The sequence below is a fragment of the Monocercomonoides exilis genome (assembly GCF_001643675.1).
Source record: "Monocercomonoides exilis strain PA203 chromosome Unknown scaffold4-2303458, whole genome shotgun sequence".
Lineage (NCBI taxonomy): Eukaryota > Preaxostyla > Oxymonadida > Polymastigidae > Monocercomonoides > Monocercomonoides exilis.
In genome coordinates this window covers 404414-422672 of record NW_027150549.1, presented here as the reverse complement: position 1 = coordinate 422672, position 18259 = coordinate 404414, and the positions used below count along the sequence as shown (strand labels likewise).

General features: G+C 30.2%; 6 protein-coding genes across 6 annotated transcripts; 3 read left to right on the top strand and 3 right to left on the bottom strand.

Annotated features, from left to right (window-relative positions):
* Positions 1–29: 29 nt before the first annotated feature.
* Positions 30–2754, top strand: MONOS_13379 (uncharacterized protein). Its single transcript, XM_067866073.1, has 12 exons — positions 30–124; positions 193–314; positions 366–452; positions 508–845; positions 917–1030; positions 1101–1250; positions 1492–1574; positions 1651–1711; positions 1909–2007; positions 2061–2099; positions 2194–2388; positions 2465–2754. The coding sequence occupies exons 1-12, from the start codon at positions 69–71 to the stop codon at positions 2654–2656; spliced, it is 1536 nt and encodes a 511-aa protein (XP_067734590.1). The 5' UTR covers positions 30–68; the 3' UTR covers positions 2657–2754.
* Positions 2745–3229, bottom strand: MONOS_16856 (Sec61 translocon, beta subunit). Its single transcript, XM_067869722.1, has 3 exons — positions 3191–3229; positions 3008–3094; positions 2745–2945 (listed from the first exon to the last, which is right to left on the bottom strand). The coding sequence occupies exons 1-3, from the start codon at positions 3196–3198 to the stop codon at positions 2864–2866; spliced, it is 177 nt and encodes a 58-aa protein (XP_067734589.1). The 5' UTR covers positions 3199–3229; the 3' UTR covers positions 2745–2863.
* A 3673-nt stretch (positions 3230–6902) lies between these two features.
* Positions 6903–8088, top strand: MONOS_16090 (uncharacterized protein; the record flags this gene model as incomplete). Its single annotated transcript, XM_067869002.1, has 3 exons — positions 6903–7020; positions 7104–7981; positions 8038–8088. 3 exons carry the CDS (start codon positions 6903–6905, stop codon positions 8086–8088), a joined length of 1047 nt encoding a protein of 348 aa, XP_067734588.1.
* Positions 8089–10779: 2691 nt separating this feature from the next.
* Positions 10780–11145, bottom strand: MONOS_16091 (uncharacterized protein; the record flags this gene model as incomplete). The annotated part of the gene is made up of 1 exon (XM_067869003.1): positions 10780–11145. One exon carries the CDS (start codon positions 11143–11145, stop codon positions 10780–10782), a length of 366 nt encoding a protein of 121 aa, XP_067734587.1.
* Positions 11146–13811: 2666 nt separating this feature from the next.
* Positions 13812–15068, top strand: MONOS_17010 (putative ubiquitin). Its single transcript, XM_067869890.1, has one exon. It carries the CDS (start codon positions 13843–13845, stop codon positions 14530–14532), a length of 690 nt encoding a protein of 229 aa, XP_067734586.1. The 5' UTR covers positions 13812–13842; the 3' UTR covers positions 14533–15068.
* A 1872-nt stretch (positions 15069–16940) lies between these two features.
* MONOS_17009 (putative ubiquitin) lies at positions 16941–18194 on the bottom strand. The gene is made up of 2 exons (XM_067869888.1): positions 17437–18194; positions 16941–17331 (listed from the first exon to the last, which is right to left on the bottom strand). Exon 1 carries the CDS (start codon positions 18155–18157, stop codon positions 17468–17470), a length of 690 nt encoding a protein of 229 aa, XP_067734585.1. The 5' UTR covers positions 18158–18194; the 3' UTR covers positions 16941–17331; positions 17437–17467.
* Between the last annotated feature and the right edge of the window lie 65 nt (positions 18195–18259).

Genomic DNA, 18259 nt, shown 5'->3' with positions numbered 1-18259 from the left:
TATCATTTGTATACGTCTTTTATTTTAGAATGGGTAGACAATCCAAAAAATTACATTCTCATTAATATATGGCTATAAGAGAAAAAAGAAATTGGATTCAAGAAGTTGGACGTTTAAAAGGCAGGTCTTTTATTTATTAATAGAAATTTTAAAATCTTTAAAATATTCAAATTTTTATAATTGTTTAAAAAGAATAAAGCTCCTAGAACGAGATTGCAATTTATTTTTTCAAAACCAAAAATCGCCATTTACTGATGATTATCACGATATTATTGAAGATTTGTCACATGCATCTGCATTAAGAAAAGATAATTGTTTGTGTTTAAGTGTAAATTCAAGCTTTTAAGAAATAATCAAAATTATAGATTCTCGAATTCATGATGACATTGTAAATGTTAAAAAGATCATTAAGAAAACAAAAGGTGAACTTGCTTCTGGACGTTTTGCTGACAGTATTCTATTATTATCTTTTAATGTGAGAGAAATTCGTCAAATTTGATTTTTCAGATATATCTGAACTTCAATTACATCTTGAAGAAACAGAAAAGCAGATATTCAATCAAAAAAATAATTTACAAATACAGTTAAATGACATGATTGAAATGGAGCAAGAACTTGATTCAGAGCTGAGACTGATAAGTGAAAAGGCAGATTTGTGGGCTTCTGAACCCCTTCCAGATTTGAAGATGAAAATTAGCCAATCATCTCCTTCGAAAGCTGGTAACCGGAAAATCATGTTGCGAAATGAAGAGATCAGCGAAAAAGCAGTAATTGAAAGTGATTATGAAGATGGATACGCTCAGAACGATATTTCAAAACGCAAGCATAATACATTATTTGAGGAGGTTATTTTTTGTATAAAGTGAATGCCTTTTTTTAATTTTATGAATTCATATTTATATTTATTATTGTTTAGAAACTACCGATTGATGTAGCCATGTATCAAGATTTTATTGGCGATCATGGCTTAACGGATGGATGGAGCGATCCAGATCATAATCACTTTGTAAAAGTGTATTTTAAACACACGGTGTGCATCTATATATTTGGAATTCAATATTTATGATTTCTGAAACGACAACAAAAACTTAAACATTTAGTCTCATTCTGCTATGATCGAAGAGCTTCAGCGCCTGTTCGGATTTCGTTCTGAAGAGGAATTGAAGCAGCACATTAGATTTTACGAACGGCTTTTACAACTTCAAGAAAGAAAGCAGAATGCGTTGGCAGAGTGGAAGCGAAAGAAAGAGGTATTTTTAAGAATAATATGATTGAAAGCATCGAAGTGATGTAATGATCTAATTTTGGGAATTTTTTAATGTGTTTTGATGTTAAAATTATTTTTGAAAATGAAAAAAAATATTTTTTATTTGTTTCTTTCTTTATTGAAGAAAGTGAATGTTTTCAAGTGTATATTTTGTGTGTGTTAAACTTTAACTCAATTTTATTTACACCTTTGTGAAATTTTTCTATATTTGAATGATGCAATAGATGAGAGTGAAGAAAATTGCAGAAGAATTCAGCGACGAGGTAGATGAACAATCGAAAGATGACGAAATAAAGCAAAAACAAAAGTATTTTTTTTTTTTTTATTTCTAATTTCCCACTTTCATATTGACAAATCTTATTGCTTTTTATTTTTTATTAAAGAATTGCTCAACTACAAAAACAAATCAGAGAGGAAAAGAAAAAGCAAATAGCTCTTTGGAAAGTATGAGAATGAAATGACTGCGAAAAGAAAATTAGAAACAATAATTGAAAAGATTAAGAAATTCATTATAGAAATTTACAAGTCTATCGTTTTGTTGTTATTTTTTGCAGCAATCGACTTTAAAGTTTTCTTTATTTTTTTTTTTTTTTTTCGCAATTTACATTTATTATTGAATATATTTTTGATGTATCACATAGGAAGAGAAACAAAGAATTGAAAGGGAGGCAGCTTTGACTGAATTAAAGAAAAAACGAGAAGAAGAACGTCAAAAACAGGAACAAGAAAAGCATCGAAGGGTTTTTTGATATTTCTATATTTATTAATAATATTTTTTTTTTAATATCTTTAGGAAGAAATAGAAAAAAAACTGCTACAAAGAAGACTTGAGGTTTGCCATCATTCTCCTTCAGTTAATATTCATTTCAATCATTTCTGCTTTTTATCATAATGATTATGTGACTTTCTTTTCTTTTTCGTTTCAGATTGAAAATGAAGAACAACAAAGGCAAACAATTCTTAGGGAGCAGCAGCGAAAACGTGCACTTTCTCGCCCTTCTTCGGCATCTTTGATAGAAAAATCTCGATTTGGCATGATCAAAGCTGTAGAAAGGAGAGAAGCTGCAATGAAACTTGAAAAAGATAAAATGAAAAAATCTGCAATCGTATTAAATGCAACGGTTTGAAATTGTAAACCTTGTTTCTTTTATTTAAATTTTAACATTTTTTTTTTTACTTGTATTTATGAATGAAAAGCCAACGGTTGTTGCAAAGCGAGATGCTTCACGACTTCTAAGACCAACATCTGCTTTTTCAACTTCCGTTGATCTTCAATCAATTAAAGAATCAAAAAAAGAAGGAATTGGAAGAAAAACCACCCAATCAAATCAAAATTATATTCTATCTGTTCAATCACGTAGTGTCCCATCATGGAGAAGAGGAATTTAAATTGTCATAATAACATAAAGAAGAAATTTGTTTTTTTGTTTAATATTTTTTTTAACTTCTAAAAAATTATTTTAATTATAAAATTATATTTTGTACACAAAATTCTATTTTATTTTTTAGAGTGCTAAAAGAAACTTCGGAAACGTTATGAAAACTGCTAGGTGGACTTTAACGCACTCAATCAAAAGATAAAAAGTTATCTTACATTTAAAAGAATTTTCCAATGATATGGAGTACAAGAACAACGGCAACGAAACCAATGCTAAGTCCAAGAACACCATTTGGCCCTCTTTAAAACATAATAACAAATTCAAATGAAATAATTGAAAAAGTCATTAAATAACATCAAACACTGGAATTCCTGGTGCGTCATCTTTCCCGTATTGCTTAAACATTCCACTTCCACCAAATGAAAGAGTTTTTGTTGTTTGTCCCGTTCTTCAAAATACAGAATATTATTTCAAATTTATATTGAAAATTGAATGTGTTTGAAAAGGATAGTTAAGACTGAATAGACTTTTTATAAATACAAACCCTGCCATTAAAATATCAACAAAATTGATCAGAACCCCAACACAATAATGATTTTAAAATCTTGTCAAAAATAAAATTTTAAAAGTTTATTAAAAGTGATAAATTTATCTATTCATGATGTAAAACATACAAGATATTTTTATTTTCTTATGTTAATGAGTTGTTATTAAATTTTTTTCGCTTTCAAACCAATTGATTGTTTAAAAACTTCATATAGAAATTGTTGAATTGACTATTTTCTTAAACATCAAAAAAATTCTTTAAAAAAATATCAAATTAAGGTAAGAGCAGAAGATAGGGGTACCTAAAAATCTTGAAGTTAATCATTCATCTTGCGTTATCATCAAGCCACATGCTATTTATAAGATAAATAATTACAATTTTTTAGGTTTGGAGAAAAATTAGTGCGTATCAATGAATAAATCTTGAAAAAAAAAAAGTAACCCAAAATATTAACTTAAAAAATAATTTTGAAGCATCACGGCTATCCACAACTTTAAAATCCACTTTACATGTTGCGCCATTGAAAAGCATGATATTACGTCCTGTTTCTAGGTATTTGACGGTAATAATTCAAATTTTCCTTTTTTTTGAAATTTATTGAATTGAACAAAATAATAATAAAATTAGAAAACAAATTTGAATATGATATTGTTTGTTTCATTTTTCCTTCATAATTTTCTTATTTGACGTATAACTTATATGCAACGCATGAATAAATGTGAATTAAGTTTTTATTACAATATATTACAAAACAATGAAAAAATTTTGGTACCCCTATTTTCTGCATTTACCCAAATTAATAATTATCTTTTCTTTCCGATAGATTTTTTTTTTCTTTGAAATTGGGTCATTCTTTTTGATTTCAAAATTTTTCAGACAAAATTTTCGAATTGACAATTTGTCGCAAAAACTAAGGTGTCAATCAAATATTTTTGAAAAATCAAACAGAAACTTCTCTCTCTTTTTGTGACAACATTCATTCAAAAGACAATAATAAAAAAGCATGCAACACTTTTTTGATGTTTCTTTTGAAAACAACTGCGAATGAAAAAATAAAACATTCCACGTAAAAATATATGATTTGAAAAATGATGACTCATTTTCAACATTTCAGGAATTCCAACAATATGCTGTGAAATTACTTCTCTTTCAAAAGTGGAGAACAACAGGAACGTATTTTTTCCGTTTATAAAAAAAATCTTGTATTGCTCCATAAAAAAATACAATCGTATCATAAAAAATGAAACATTCCCATAAAAGAAAATTTAGTAAAAAACTGAAATAATACAAGGCATTCTTAAGTGCAACAAAATTCGTAAAGCTTAATATTTCACACCATTTGTATCTTCATGAGAAAAATTTCGTCATTCGATCATTTTATGATTTTGATGTTATTATTTATTAAGAAAAAAAATTATAAATTTAAGAAGTTTTTTATCAGACACTCATAAAAAAACGAGAATTCAAATATTTATGAAAGATAAAAATAAAATATGAAAATAATTAATATATAATTTTTTCTAGTGACAACATTTCCAGATATTATAGTAATTTTCTTTCTTTTTTGGATATTTATGTGAACTATTTAATCATTCATCATATTTCAGTTTGTGACAAAAATATGAAATTAATCAAATATCTTTATTGTGGCTCCATTATCTCTAAAGACTGTGAATTACTAATTTTCGACATTTTTTTTAAAAATAATTATTAACAATTGAATATCTTTCTCTAAAGCCTCTTGTTTGAAAATTCTTTTTCAAAAAGCGCAAAATAACAAAGAATTTTTAATATTTGTTCAATTTCATTAATAAAAAATATCTGAACAAAATTTAACTAACTGGTCGTTTCTTATGAGAAATTTATTTTTTTTCATTTTTCAAACAATCAATAAAGTTCTAAAAAAATCGAATTTCCGTTCCAACTCATTAAAAAAATTAATTTTTAATTGGTGATTATTTTTGCAAACATATGGGTGATTATTTTTGAAATCATCACTTTTTTCGGAGTTTTAATTTTTTTTGTTTTCTTTTGATCATGACCAGAAGATTATCATTCGAGTATTAAACAAATTGCAATTATTTCAAATGAACACATTTGAGTTGCATTTGTGACAATTTTTTTTGTCAACGGTGTTATCACTTTTCAATGTTCACTGACAAATATGCAATATGTGTATTTATTTTTGAATCCATATTTTTTCAATCAAAAATTTCGGTCTGAGTTTTCACTTAAAATGTAGATTAATCGATACTGTAAAGTAATAGCTGCTGAAAAGAGTTTTTTTTTTTAAACGTTCTCGAATATCGTTTTTTCAAACAATTATTATGTTTTTTTTTCCTTCAAAATAACAATTCCTCTTCCAAGAAACAAAATATAAGAATTTCTAACACCCCGAAAAAAGTTATGATTTCATAAATAATCACCCATATAAACATTAAAGCCATGTAATTTAATAGAAAAAACATGATTTCAAAAATAAACACCCATATCTTTTTTCCACGAATTGATAATCAGTGACTTTTTATCACAAACAAAAATTTTTTCTTTCGAAGTTAAAAGTCATTATTGTTGATTCGAAAGTCGATTTGAATGATAAATGAAAAATTTTTTCATTTATGTATTTGTTTGATTTTTCTTTTTGTGCTTATTTTAAATATGCAATCAACAAATATTCGAATTGAATATTCAAATGGAGAAAATGAAATTTCGAAAACAAATACATACCTCATAATTTTTTACTCACATCATTATCAATAATAAGATTTTTGCTTTTTTAATCGAATAATAAAGAGAAATTATTTGTCCTTTTCCTTTTTTCCTTAAGTCAATTTTCATAAAAATAGACTCAAAAAATTTGAAGCATAGATTTATAAATTAAACCTTTGCGACATATAAAATTTGTGACGTTCGTGTCGGTCGATAATAAAATCTTGTGTCGAAAAATTTTTTTTTTTTTTTTTTTTTTTTTTTTTTTTTTTTTTTTTTTTTTTTTTTTTAATGTGAATGAATGCTTGTGTTGCTCAATTCGATAAAATAAAACGAATAACATAATAACAAAAAATTTTTTCTTAATGAATTGTGATTGTTTTTTCAAAGATCTTGTTATCCATAATTATACAATAAATTTTTCATTGGTATGGGTGTGATCAAAATTGTTAATTGTTTATCAGTCGAATCATGATGTATTAAATGCTGTAAACTTCGAATTTCATATATAGTTGAAACATTTATTTGAGGCGGATTGCATGTTTTTTAATTCTCGCAAGTTTCATTTAGGTCTCTTTCAAGATATTCTTTTTTTAAACAATTATTTAAGTTTCGTATTTTTTAAAATGAATTATCATTTCTTATTGTTTGATAATTTTCCTCATTCGCATATTTCACAAGTGGTGGCCGAATGAGCTTGACTTAATACAAATCTGAAAAAAAAAGGTTTTTGAAAGTTTGTGCAATATATTAGTGTTTTTGAAATATCATTGTATTGTTTTGGTATAGACTTATGTTGATTTTATGAAATAAAGGCAATTTAAAATTGATGATGGTACAATGGTTCATATTTTCAAAGAAAAATAAGGATTTCTTGTGTTTGAAAGTTGCATTAATTATTAATGTTTTTGCTGCAAATTTTCTTATTTATTTCAACTGTTTGATTAGAGAAAATATCTCAGAAGAAACGAAGAGATGTGAAGTTATTGAGAATGATACAATGAGAAAAGATCCAAAGACATTTGAGATGGTTACAAAAAAGATTTCGCATGAGGGCAGTGGAGGAGAGATGAGAGGGAAGCAGAGAAGAAGAATGAAGAAAGGATCAAAAAGAGGGTGTATAAGAAAAGCCTGGGACATTCGGAGTCATCAGAGCATCTTCTGTCTGAGAGTGGATCAACTGAATATATTTTGGGAAAAGATTCAGACAAGATCCCCGAATGGGTGCTGGAGAAGGAGGAGGAGGAAGAGATAAGGAAGAGAACACCATCACCATCAATTTCATCCATTTCATCCACTTCAACAACTGACTCAGATTCCACATTTGTTCGATTAGAGAGTTTATGTCCAACAACCTCGTCGATGTCGAATCTGGTGGATGCAATGGCCTGCTCATCTCCACATGAGAAGCTGATTGTGGATCTGAGGGATTCGCTGTTCATGCTGTTGCATGGGCTGAACAAGACAAAGGAGATGGCAATTAGCTCATTGAAGGAGAGAGAACAAACAGCTGCACAGATCCTGTTCTGGATGGCGAATCTCGCACTCCACTCGTTTGATGAAGAAAAAGAATTGCCTTCGCTGGCCAATCTCAGTCCACACATTGTATTATTCTCGGAGCACATGGTTATCTGCATTGCCCTCCACTCCGACTGCTCATCTTCTGACGACTCAGACTCCTCCTCTGTCTCATCCTCAACAGTCGTAACCTCTGCCAGTGATGACGACGATGATGATGGCAGTGACTCTCTGCCCTCGTCTGCCTTTGAAGACGAGGACGATTACAAGAAAGAGTGTCTGAGGTGGAAGGCGCCGGAGCTGTTGAATGGAGCGAAGAAGTATGGGACGAAGAAGACAGTGGAGTTCTCGATTGGAATGTTGAAACAATATAGCTTAACTGTTCAAAAGCCGTTTCAAAATAAGAAGCATTTAATGCCTAATGGAAGAAATCAAGCAAAAAGAATCCAAGACTATGAGCGGCAGGCAAAGCACACTGCTCAATACTTTCAGGTTGTGACAAGAACACAACGCCAACACCAGATTCTCGCTCGTAGAGGAGAAGCGCGTGCTCGTCCAGCGGTTTCTGCTTGGTGCAGCAATGCTTTCTGTATTCAATACGAATTTCTACTGATCAGAAAGAAGATGCAACACAAGAAAAGACTGCAGTGGAGACTAATATGGCATAGCAAAGAGTCCAGATGAACAAAGCATTTAATGCTTCTCGCAAAAATGTTCAAGGCTTCGTTATCTTGTGCTGATAACATTTCAACTTACAATCCATTATCGTTAAAAGACCTATTCAACCAGCAACACGGTCAATTATGAAGTTGTAATTATCAAATGTTCGAAAAGAGATTCATCCCATTTTTCTTCATTTGTTATTTTTTCCTTGCTCTCGCTGAAGTTATTCACTTTGCCTATATTGTTTTTATTCCTCTTTCATGAACAACAAAAGTCAAGAGAAACAACTTAAATTTGTTATCTGTAACTATCGGTGAATGTGTCAAAAATTAGAATAAAAAAATAATAACTTAGTAAAAAATGTAATTGATAAATAACATTATGAACATCAACGTTTCACAAAATTAACAACGCATTCAGTGTGTCCAGATTTAAGGAGTATCTTCTTTCTCCAATGATTCTTTTCAGGCGAGAAAAAAGACGTTCACATGAGGATTCACTTACAGGAGCTACGATTAGAGAGTAACAAATATTTGCATAAATATTAGGCACTGTTCTGTATTTTCCAATTTCGAAGTAATAAATAAAGGGATTGTCCTGCACAATCGAAGGATGATAATCAATCAGAAAATAAGAAAGCAAGGATATGCACTCGGATTGAAGTTGATCTGATTGATTAAACAAGACTTTCTTCACATATGATACGAATCCGCTTTTTATTCTTGCAAACCAATCCATATGAATTGCCTGCAATATTTGCGACAAGCATTTTTTTCTTTCTTCTGTGATCTGAATATTTGAATCATCAATTTTTCCGCTTGAACCTATTTCTTCCACTTCCTCCTCCTCTATTCCTTCCGAACAGCTTGATCCAATTTCTGTGTTTTCAACATCCATTCTGTTTGTATCGTTTGTTTCGCTGAGCTTTGAAGATGCATCAACCAATCGAGTGGGATAAAACGAAGGTGAAATGGATGCTAAACTGGAGGATAGCCTTGTTTCATCAAACTCGTCATTTTCTGACTCTTGTTCAGCTTCAACAAGTCCGAAAATTTCTTCAAAATCCTCGTTATAAATTTCTTCGTCATCTTTTTCTTCACATGATGTATTCAAAGCACAATTCTCCTCAAGACATTTTATGATGGTTGAAAGGATATTATCATTTGATGATTTTGGTCCAAGTGGTGATAAAAATTGTGTCGATAATAGAGGATTGGTGAATAAAGATGTAACTGTGTGAGGTATTGAATTTATTTGTTGTGTTTCCTTTTTGTATTTATTTATTGATAATCGTAATTCGTTGACGCTAAATGGTGAAACATTTTGAAGGTGATCCCTCTTTAACATTTGTGAAGATGTTAAAACCGTTGTTTCACTTTGAAAATGAGTTGACTGACATTGATGATTTGTTGTTTTGGCAGAAAAATTCGAGAATGATTCCAATGAATGATTCGTCGCAAGATAAATATTTTCAGATGAACATATAGATTTTTGTGAGGGTGGCAAATACGTCAATGAATTGAAGTGCATTGTTTTTGCTGAGTTTTGTTCAGATTGCGACGATGATGATGCAGCGCTTTCAATTTCACGGGAGGATATTTCGTTGTGGGAAATGGTATTTTTTGATGAGTGTAGATTTTTCAAAATTTCCAATTTTTGTGAGAAAGATTTCATGAACATGCCTTGTCTGTACAAAGTCGAACCTTCTGGCGTTAATGAAAATGCAAGAGCAAGAAAATTTCCTCTTGCTCCTGCAAAAAAATAATTGTGTAACAAAACCATGCATTGTATTATGTTCTGATTCCACTTTTCATCTTTAAATATTTCAAGTTCAGATAGCCATGTGTACTGAGCATACGCTTGTAAAATACATTGAAATACTGAACCAAGCTTTGTTTTATCATCCTCAAAAATGAGATGCATTGTTTGAAGAGGGAACAGTAGAACTTTGCATTTAATTACATCTGTTATTGTTGATCTATCTAATAAATTTAAATCGAGAATTAAATCAGAGTTTTTTCTAATAAAAAAACAAATATTATATAAACAAAGCCAACGTGTTGAGATAAAAACTGGACACTTGGGTTTCGATATATCCTTTGTTGCACGCTTTCTGTAATTCTTTGAAAATTGGACAATGGTTTCCTTCAAATCTTTCAGATATTTGTCAGAGTCAAACAAGTGTATTACAATCAGGTTTATCAAGTGGTTGTTGCAGTAAACAAAGAACGGAATAATATCATAATCAACGTAATCTGCTGTATATGTTTTCAATGATTCATGAATGTTTTCAATCGCAATTTTCTGAGATTTTAAGCCGTCAGTACAGAAACATCTAACCACTGATTTTATTTCCTTCATCTCTTTCATAATATTCATTGCAAGCTCGCAGTATTGTTCTGAAGTTGCGCAATGTTTTCGAAGTCCCCAAAAAACAGGATGTGCATTTGCTTGTAATGCAACAACAGAAATAACTATGTATTTTTTTCCAGCCACAAGTCCTCCATCAAACATGGTGAATGGGAACATAACGTACTTTTAAAAAAGGCTTTCATTTTGAAATCTTCTAAAAGAAATATCAATAATACGTTATTATAAAACTATTTATGTGGTGAATGAAGAGATTTAAAAGTGTTTGAGAAAATAAAAATTCACAAAAAAATTATTTTAAAAAGACAATTGTGGGACAAAAATTTCTATGAATCCTCATACTCAGATGCAGATAAGCCATCTCCTGCTCCAAAACTGCTGCTGCTGCTGTCAGAATCAGTGTCATCCACTAGTGGGGTCATTGAATCATCATCTTCATCAGCATCACTTGATTCATCATCGTCTCCTTTATCAACTGTGGGAAGTGTGTTCATTATTTCTTTGACAAATTTTTTAAAAGTATAATTCTTTGATGAATGAAACATGAAATTAGCAATGAAATCATCAATGTATTTGTCTTTTGCACCAGTTCTAGGCAAAAACGCACGAAACCTTGACCACAAACCCTCTATTCCATTTGTACAAACACCTGTAATTGGGTCAACAAAATGATATTTGTGACACACAGTCATATGAGTGAAGTTGAAATCATTTAGACAGTTGTAAGCACGCCATTCATCACTATAAATTGTTGTCTTTGGTTTGATGTTAGCTTCAATGACAGGCAATAAGGTTTTTCTGCTTCTGTTCTTCACGCGAATAATAAAAAATCTTCCTCCACCATCTTCGCGCTTTCTTTCTATTCCTCAAAAAAGCCAAACTTGTGTCTTTTTCCATCATTTTTGAAGTTTTCTTTTTCTCAACATTGCTTCGTCGACTTCCACGATATGACCCTCTCCCCCAATAGGTTCGAAATTTTCCATTATAATTTTTGAAGAAATAGATCTGCAATGTGAATACCAGAATCCAAATGTCTTTCTGTTAACATTAAGTAAAATGCTTGATTGAGTGATGCTCAATTTTAGAGAAAAATACAGAAAGATATGAAGAAGTTTGTTAACTGGAATCTTTGAATATCGGAACGAAGTTCCATCAAAAATGCTTGTTGCCTTTCCACATTTATAACATCTAAATTGCCTCATTGTCTCCGATCTTGAATATATACGCATTTTATTTTTGCATTTTGGACATCTTTTGAACTTATTTTGAAGAATGTTTTCAATAAGCCAATCGAAAGAACAAGAAAGACAAGAGAAAGCTTCATTCATTTTGCTTATTTCTACGCTTGAATCATTCAAACAGGATGTCATAATGATGGAAATATTCAAAAAATAAAAAATTCATGATTTATGTATATAACAAATACATCTAAAATGAAAATTTTTGTGCACAAAAAATAAATTAAATTGTGGGTGTGATCAATTTTTATTTAAATTTCGGCATTTTTAAATCTCTTCATTCACCACATAAATAGTTTTATAATAACGTATTATTGATATTTCTTTTAGAAGATTTCAAAATGAAATCCTTTTTTAAAAGTACGTTATGTTCCCTCTTACCTCAAACATCACAGAAACAGAAGAATTTGATAGAATTTCATTTCTTTCTTCAATCTTTTTCCTTGTTTCTTTTTCGATCAAAGACGTAAGTTTTCTTGCAGAAAGAATGGGAAATATTGATGTGTGATGGAGAGTTGGATTAGACTGAGATGTTTTTATAACTTCAGTTATAAACGCATTGAACTCATTTGAATATGCCGATAAAAATGCAATGTTGCAATGACTAACAAGACGCAAAAACATCTCAATTAATTTGTTGAACTGAAAATGAGATGAAGATTGCATATATCGTGAATTGCATTCTTTTGGCAAGGCTTGTTTTTCTAAATATGGGATAATTGTTGTTGAATGCACAAGTGAACAATAATGATCATCAATTCGGTTTGTTCCTTTCCTTGCAGAAAACGTACAGTTAATTCCACATTTGCAATTTGGACATAAATAGTAATAATGACCGTCTTTTTTCAAAGAACCATCCGCAAGAACAGGTACGTATGCTATCCACAGTTTTCCTTTGGCTTCTTCAAAATGAACTTTTCCAATCTCTTGTCCAGAATTGTTTGGGTGCTTAAAATCTGAAAGCAAATAAAAAATATTATCAAAATCATGATGAGAAAAATCTTGCAGTGAAAACAAACACTGGCAAAAAATTGTTGTTCTCCCTGGAACCAACGATACAAGAGTACATCCATTTTTATTCAACTCATCGATTTTCGCTTTGAATGCATCCATCTTTAAGTTGCATATAAGATTTTGAAATAATGATATTTATTAAGTGAAGAAAAGGAAGCAAACAATTGAAGGAGAAGATAAACTGTTTTTCAGTTCAGCTGGTAACTGCCTATATACCGCATCGTATTTTTCATCCATAATAAACTTATTTGCTTCAAACGACATGATGATCTTCGACACAAAATACTCCCCATGAACCCGATCTGTCGAAAACCATTACAGTTTAATATTTTTTTAAAAAATTATCCCAATCAAAAGTCTTTTGATTGCTAAATCAATTTGGATATTAACTTTTGATTTGCAAAATTTTTCAAAATAATCGTTATTTCATTTTTCAATGGTTAATAACAAATTTGAAATTTTAACTGGATTTTTTTAATTCTAATGTCTGTCGAGATGTCGAAGATAATGGATTTTGTCGGTATGTCGCAAAGGTTTATCATAAATACTCAAAAATTATTATTCTTAAAAAAAAAAAAAAAAAAAAAAAAAAAAAAAAAAAAGAAAAGAAAAGAAAAAGAAAAGAAAAAGTTATGAAAAGAAAAGAAAAAGAAAGAAAGAAAGAAAGGATAAGTGAAAATGAAACATATCAAGAAATTTTCAAAAAGAAATTTTCTATTTTAGGTTTTGGAAGAATTTTTGAAAAATTAATATTTTTAATTTTGGCTTCAAATACAATATGACACAATGCTTATTTCTTTTTCTTTATTCAAAAATATCTGTTGAAACATCCATAAAAAATTTGATGAGCTTAGTTTTATGAAAAGGAAAAAATTTCGAGAATCACATTATTCATCTCATATTTTACGAATTGTGATATTTTTAAAAAACCATTTCTCGCTTGAAATGGTTAAATATGTCAGAACTAGTTTTGAAATATATTTTCGAGTACATAAAATTATTGAAAAGTGATTACAAAAAAATAAAATCAACTTATAAAAAAAGCAACACTTAACACCCATCATTTATTTATCTTTGATGTCAATCGAGGGAATAGTTAGATCGTTGTATTTTTAATCAATTGATTAAGCAATTAACATGCAAATTTTTGTGAAGACACTGACAGGAAAAACCATCACTCTCGAAGTCGAAAACGCAGACACGATTGAATCCGTCAAACAAAAAATCCAGGATAAGGAAGGAATCCCTCCGGATCAGCAAAGACTCATCTTTGCCGGAAAGCAACTCGAGGACGGAAGAACTCTCCAGGACTACAACATCCAAAAAGAAGCCACATTGCATCTTGTGTTGAGACTTCGTGGTGGAATGCAGATTTTTGTTAAAACTTTAACCGGAAAGACAATTACCCTTGAAGTGGAAAATGCAGATACCATTGAATCAGTCAAACAGAAGATTCAAGACAAAGAAGGTATTCCTCCGGACCAACAACGTCTCATCTTCGCAGGAAAACAACTTGAGGATGGAAGAACCCTTCAAGACTACAACATTCAGAAAGAGGCAACACTTCACTTGGTCCTTCGTCTTCGTGGTGGAATGCAGATCTTCGTGAAAACCTTGACAGGAAAAACCATCACTCTTGAAGTGGAAAATGCCGACACGATTGAATCGGTGAAGCAAAAAATTCAAGACAAAGAAGGTATTCCACCAGATCAACAAAGACTTATTTTCGCTGGAAAACAACTTGAAGATGGAAGAACTCTCCAGGACTACAACATTCAGAAAGAAGCCACATTGCATCTTGTGTTGAGACTTCGTGGTGGATTTTAAGCACTTTGGCAGCTGAAAGTCCATTGTTAATGTATTCTGAATTTTCCTCAAATTCTAAATTTTATTTGACATATTTTATCATTTATTTTATTTAATTTTGTTTCTTTTCGTTTGACATTCATTGCGAAACAAGCAGATAACCTAACAAAATTACTCATTTTCCTTTCTTTCAATTCTCTGATGATCAATATTAATCAAAGAAAAGTCACACACAAAAAATTCAAACAAATGACAGATGAATCGTAAAATTTATGTGTTATTTCAAAATAGCACTTTTATTTAAATTCTTGTAAAGAAAGATTTTTGTGATAGGTTAGTTATTGTTTTTGAACACGTTTAAGCTGAAATTTTATATGATATCAAAAACAGTTATGAACGTGATAATAAATTCATTTATTCATAATTTTTAACATTTTTCATTGTCTCTGCGAAAAATATACTTATACATACATACATATATAAATATTTGATTTTTCAAATTAGAAAAAGAATTATTAACTCATTTTTATTCTTTTTTTGGAATGAAAAAAGAATTATCAGAAAAACATTGTGTTTCTTTGTTTGAATAAAAAAGGACAGTGAATAACGACATCCATCGATTGCTGAGTGAAAAAATATTTCTATTGAAATTCATTATATAGGAATTTATAAAATTGGGGTGAATCTGAATCAAAATAAAGTTGAAAATTATTCTTTATCTTCTTTCAAAAAACTCATTATCTTTAAATATTCTTTCAATTTATTCGTCGTCAGTTTCGTAATTGATTAAAACTTTGTAATGCAGATGAACTTCATAAAATTCAACATCATGAAATATGCTGGTTAAAAACCAAAAAGCATAATTTTTTTATCATTTTCTGAATTTGTATCTTTGATTTCAATTTTTCAATTTATCAAAATGCTTCATCTTAAAAATAACATAAATTCCACAAACCGTCCACTTAAAGTAATTTTAACCGAACACGTCTTTGCTTTAGAGTGAAAAACTCACTTGTTTGTAATTATTTTCCATTGATTTTTTGAAAGCAGTATTTTTTAAGAATAATTTTTAATGAGCTTTAACACTGTTAAGGAAGAGCAGTAATATATAATCGAAAAATGGATGATCCGATTTGCATTTTTAATGAAAAAGAATAATCCTTTGCAACACAAAAGAACTTTTCCACAGAATGGACAAAATGATTAAAGATAGATAAATGTCGATAAAAAGAATGCTTTTTTTGTTGAGATCCATCAGATATTTCGGAGCGTCGAATTTTGCATGAATTGATGAAGTTGAATTTTTTTAATTGAACAAAAGATTTGAGAAGATGATAATTGATGAAGAAAATAACAAAAAGAAAGGAAGGAAGGAAAAGCTTCTTGTTGATCTTTGTGAATGCTATATTTCTCTAAGCTACAATTTTCTACCTGAATTACTATCAATTTGTGTTCATTGTCTTTTGAAAATTGCTTTGAAAAAAGAGGAAAGAGAGGGAATTCAAAAAGAAGTAGAAGTGACTTTTCTAGCTTTGAGCAACATTCTCGGATATAATGTATGAGCGTTTCTGTTTCATTTTTGACAATATTTATTTTTTTTATGATTCTAATTAGAAAGTCAGAAAAGAGCTGTATTTGAATAAGATTTCGGAAATCATCAAATATCATCAAGAGCATCACGATCTAACGCAACTTGCTTAACAATCAGTTTTGAAGTTTTTGATTGACGGATTCTATATGAAAAGAGAGCTGGAAGGGGTTGTTGTGAATGAGCTGCGTTTTGAGAAGATGTCGCAAGAGGAATAGAAGAATTTACAAAGTATATGCATTGGAAGAGAAAAGATGCGAAAGAAGGAATTTCTTTAGCGAGATGAATTTAAACACTTGAAAATTTTTTATTGTTGTGAAAATTGTGAATGAGGAGTTTGTCGTGTCTGTGAATTGTATCGTTGGGCTTTTTCGAGCAGCAGTGGAGCACTATGGATTATTAGTGTTTGCTATTCTTTTTCCTTAAGGAAAGTTGTGGGAAACAGAGCTATGAAGATTGATTGGCTATTGAAAGGCAGAGTCATTGATACTTTTTTGGAGAATATTCATCTGCCAACATTAAATGACGTAATGAGGTTTGAATGCAATGCATTTTTTGCTGAAATTTCAAAGAAATGAAAAGAAGAGAAAAGAAAGGCAATACAAAAGAAATTCATTGGTTAGAGGAAGAAAAAGAACGTGAAGATTTTGAAGATGTGTTTCCATATTTAACAAAAAGAAACACAATTTACAAATACTTTTCAAGTGAAAAATTGAAGATCCTTTTGTTTCGAAATAATCCATTTCAACGTTCACTCCTTATTTTTCACAAACACTTCGCAATACATCACAAATAGTATCATTTTTTGAAATTCAGATTTTATTGGAATAAAAATTGATGAAATAGAGGTTTAAGAATTCTTTAACAATTGTTTATTTGAAAAAATCAAAGTGATTTCTTTGGATACAAAAAATCAAAAATACATAAACATATTATTTCGCAGAGACGATGAAAAATGTTAAAAATTATGAATAAATGAATTTATTATCACGTTCATAACTGTTTTTGATATCATATAAAATTTCAGCTTAAACGTGTTCAAAAACAATAACTAACCTATCACAAAAATCTTTCTTTACAAGAATTTAAATAAAAGTGCTATTTTGAAATAACACATAAATTTTACGATTCATCTGTCATTTGTTTGAATTTTTTGTGTGTGACTTTTCTTTGATTAATATTGATCATCAGAGAATTGAAAGAAAGGAAAATGAGTAATTTTGTTAGGTTATCTGCTTGTTTCGCAATGAATGTCAAACGAAAAGAAACAAAATTAAATAAAATAAATGATAAAATATGTCAAATAAAATTTAGAATTTGAGGAAAATTCAGAATACATTAACAATGGACTTTCAGCTGCCAAAGTGCTTAAAATCCACCACGAAGTCTCAACACAAGATGCAATGTGGCTTCTTTCTGAATGTTGTAGTCCTGGAGAGTTCTTCCATCTTCAAGTTGTTTTCCAGCGAAAATAAGTCTTTGTTGATCTGGTGGAATACCTTCTTTGTCTTGAATTTTTTGCTTCACCGATTCAATCGTGTCGGCATTTTCCACTTCAAGAGTGATGGTTTTTCCTGTCAAGGTTTTCACGAAGATCTGCATTCCACCACGAAGACGAAGGACCAAGTGAAGTGTTGCCTCTTTCTGAATGTTGTAGTCTTGAAGGGTTCTTCCATCCTCAAGTTGTTTTCCTGCGAAGATGAGACGTTGTTGGTCCGGAGGAATACCTTCTTTGTCTTGAATCTTCTGTTTGACTGATTCAATGGTATCTGCATTTTCCACTTCAAGGGTAATTGTCTTTCCGGTTAAAGTTTTAACAAAAATCTGCATTCCACCACGAAGTCTCAACACAAGATGCAATGTGGCTTCTTTTTGGATGTTGTAGTCCTGGAGAGTTCTTCCGTCCTCGAGTTGCTTTCCGGCAAAGATGAGTCTTTGCTGATCCGGAGGGATTCCTTCCTTATCCTGGATTTTTTGTTTGACGGATTCAATCGTGTCTGCGTTTTCGACTTCGAGAGTGATGGTTTTTCCTGTCAGTGTCTTCACAAAAATTTGCATGTTAATTGCTTAATCAATTGATTAAAAATACAACGATCTAACTATTCCCTCGATTGACATCAAAGATAAATAAATGATGGGTGTTAAGTGTTGCTTTTTTTA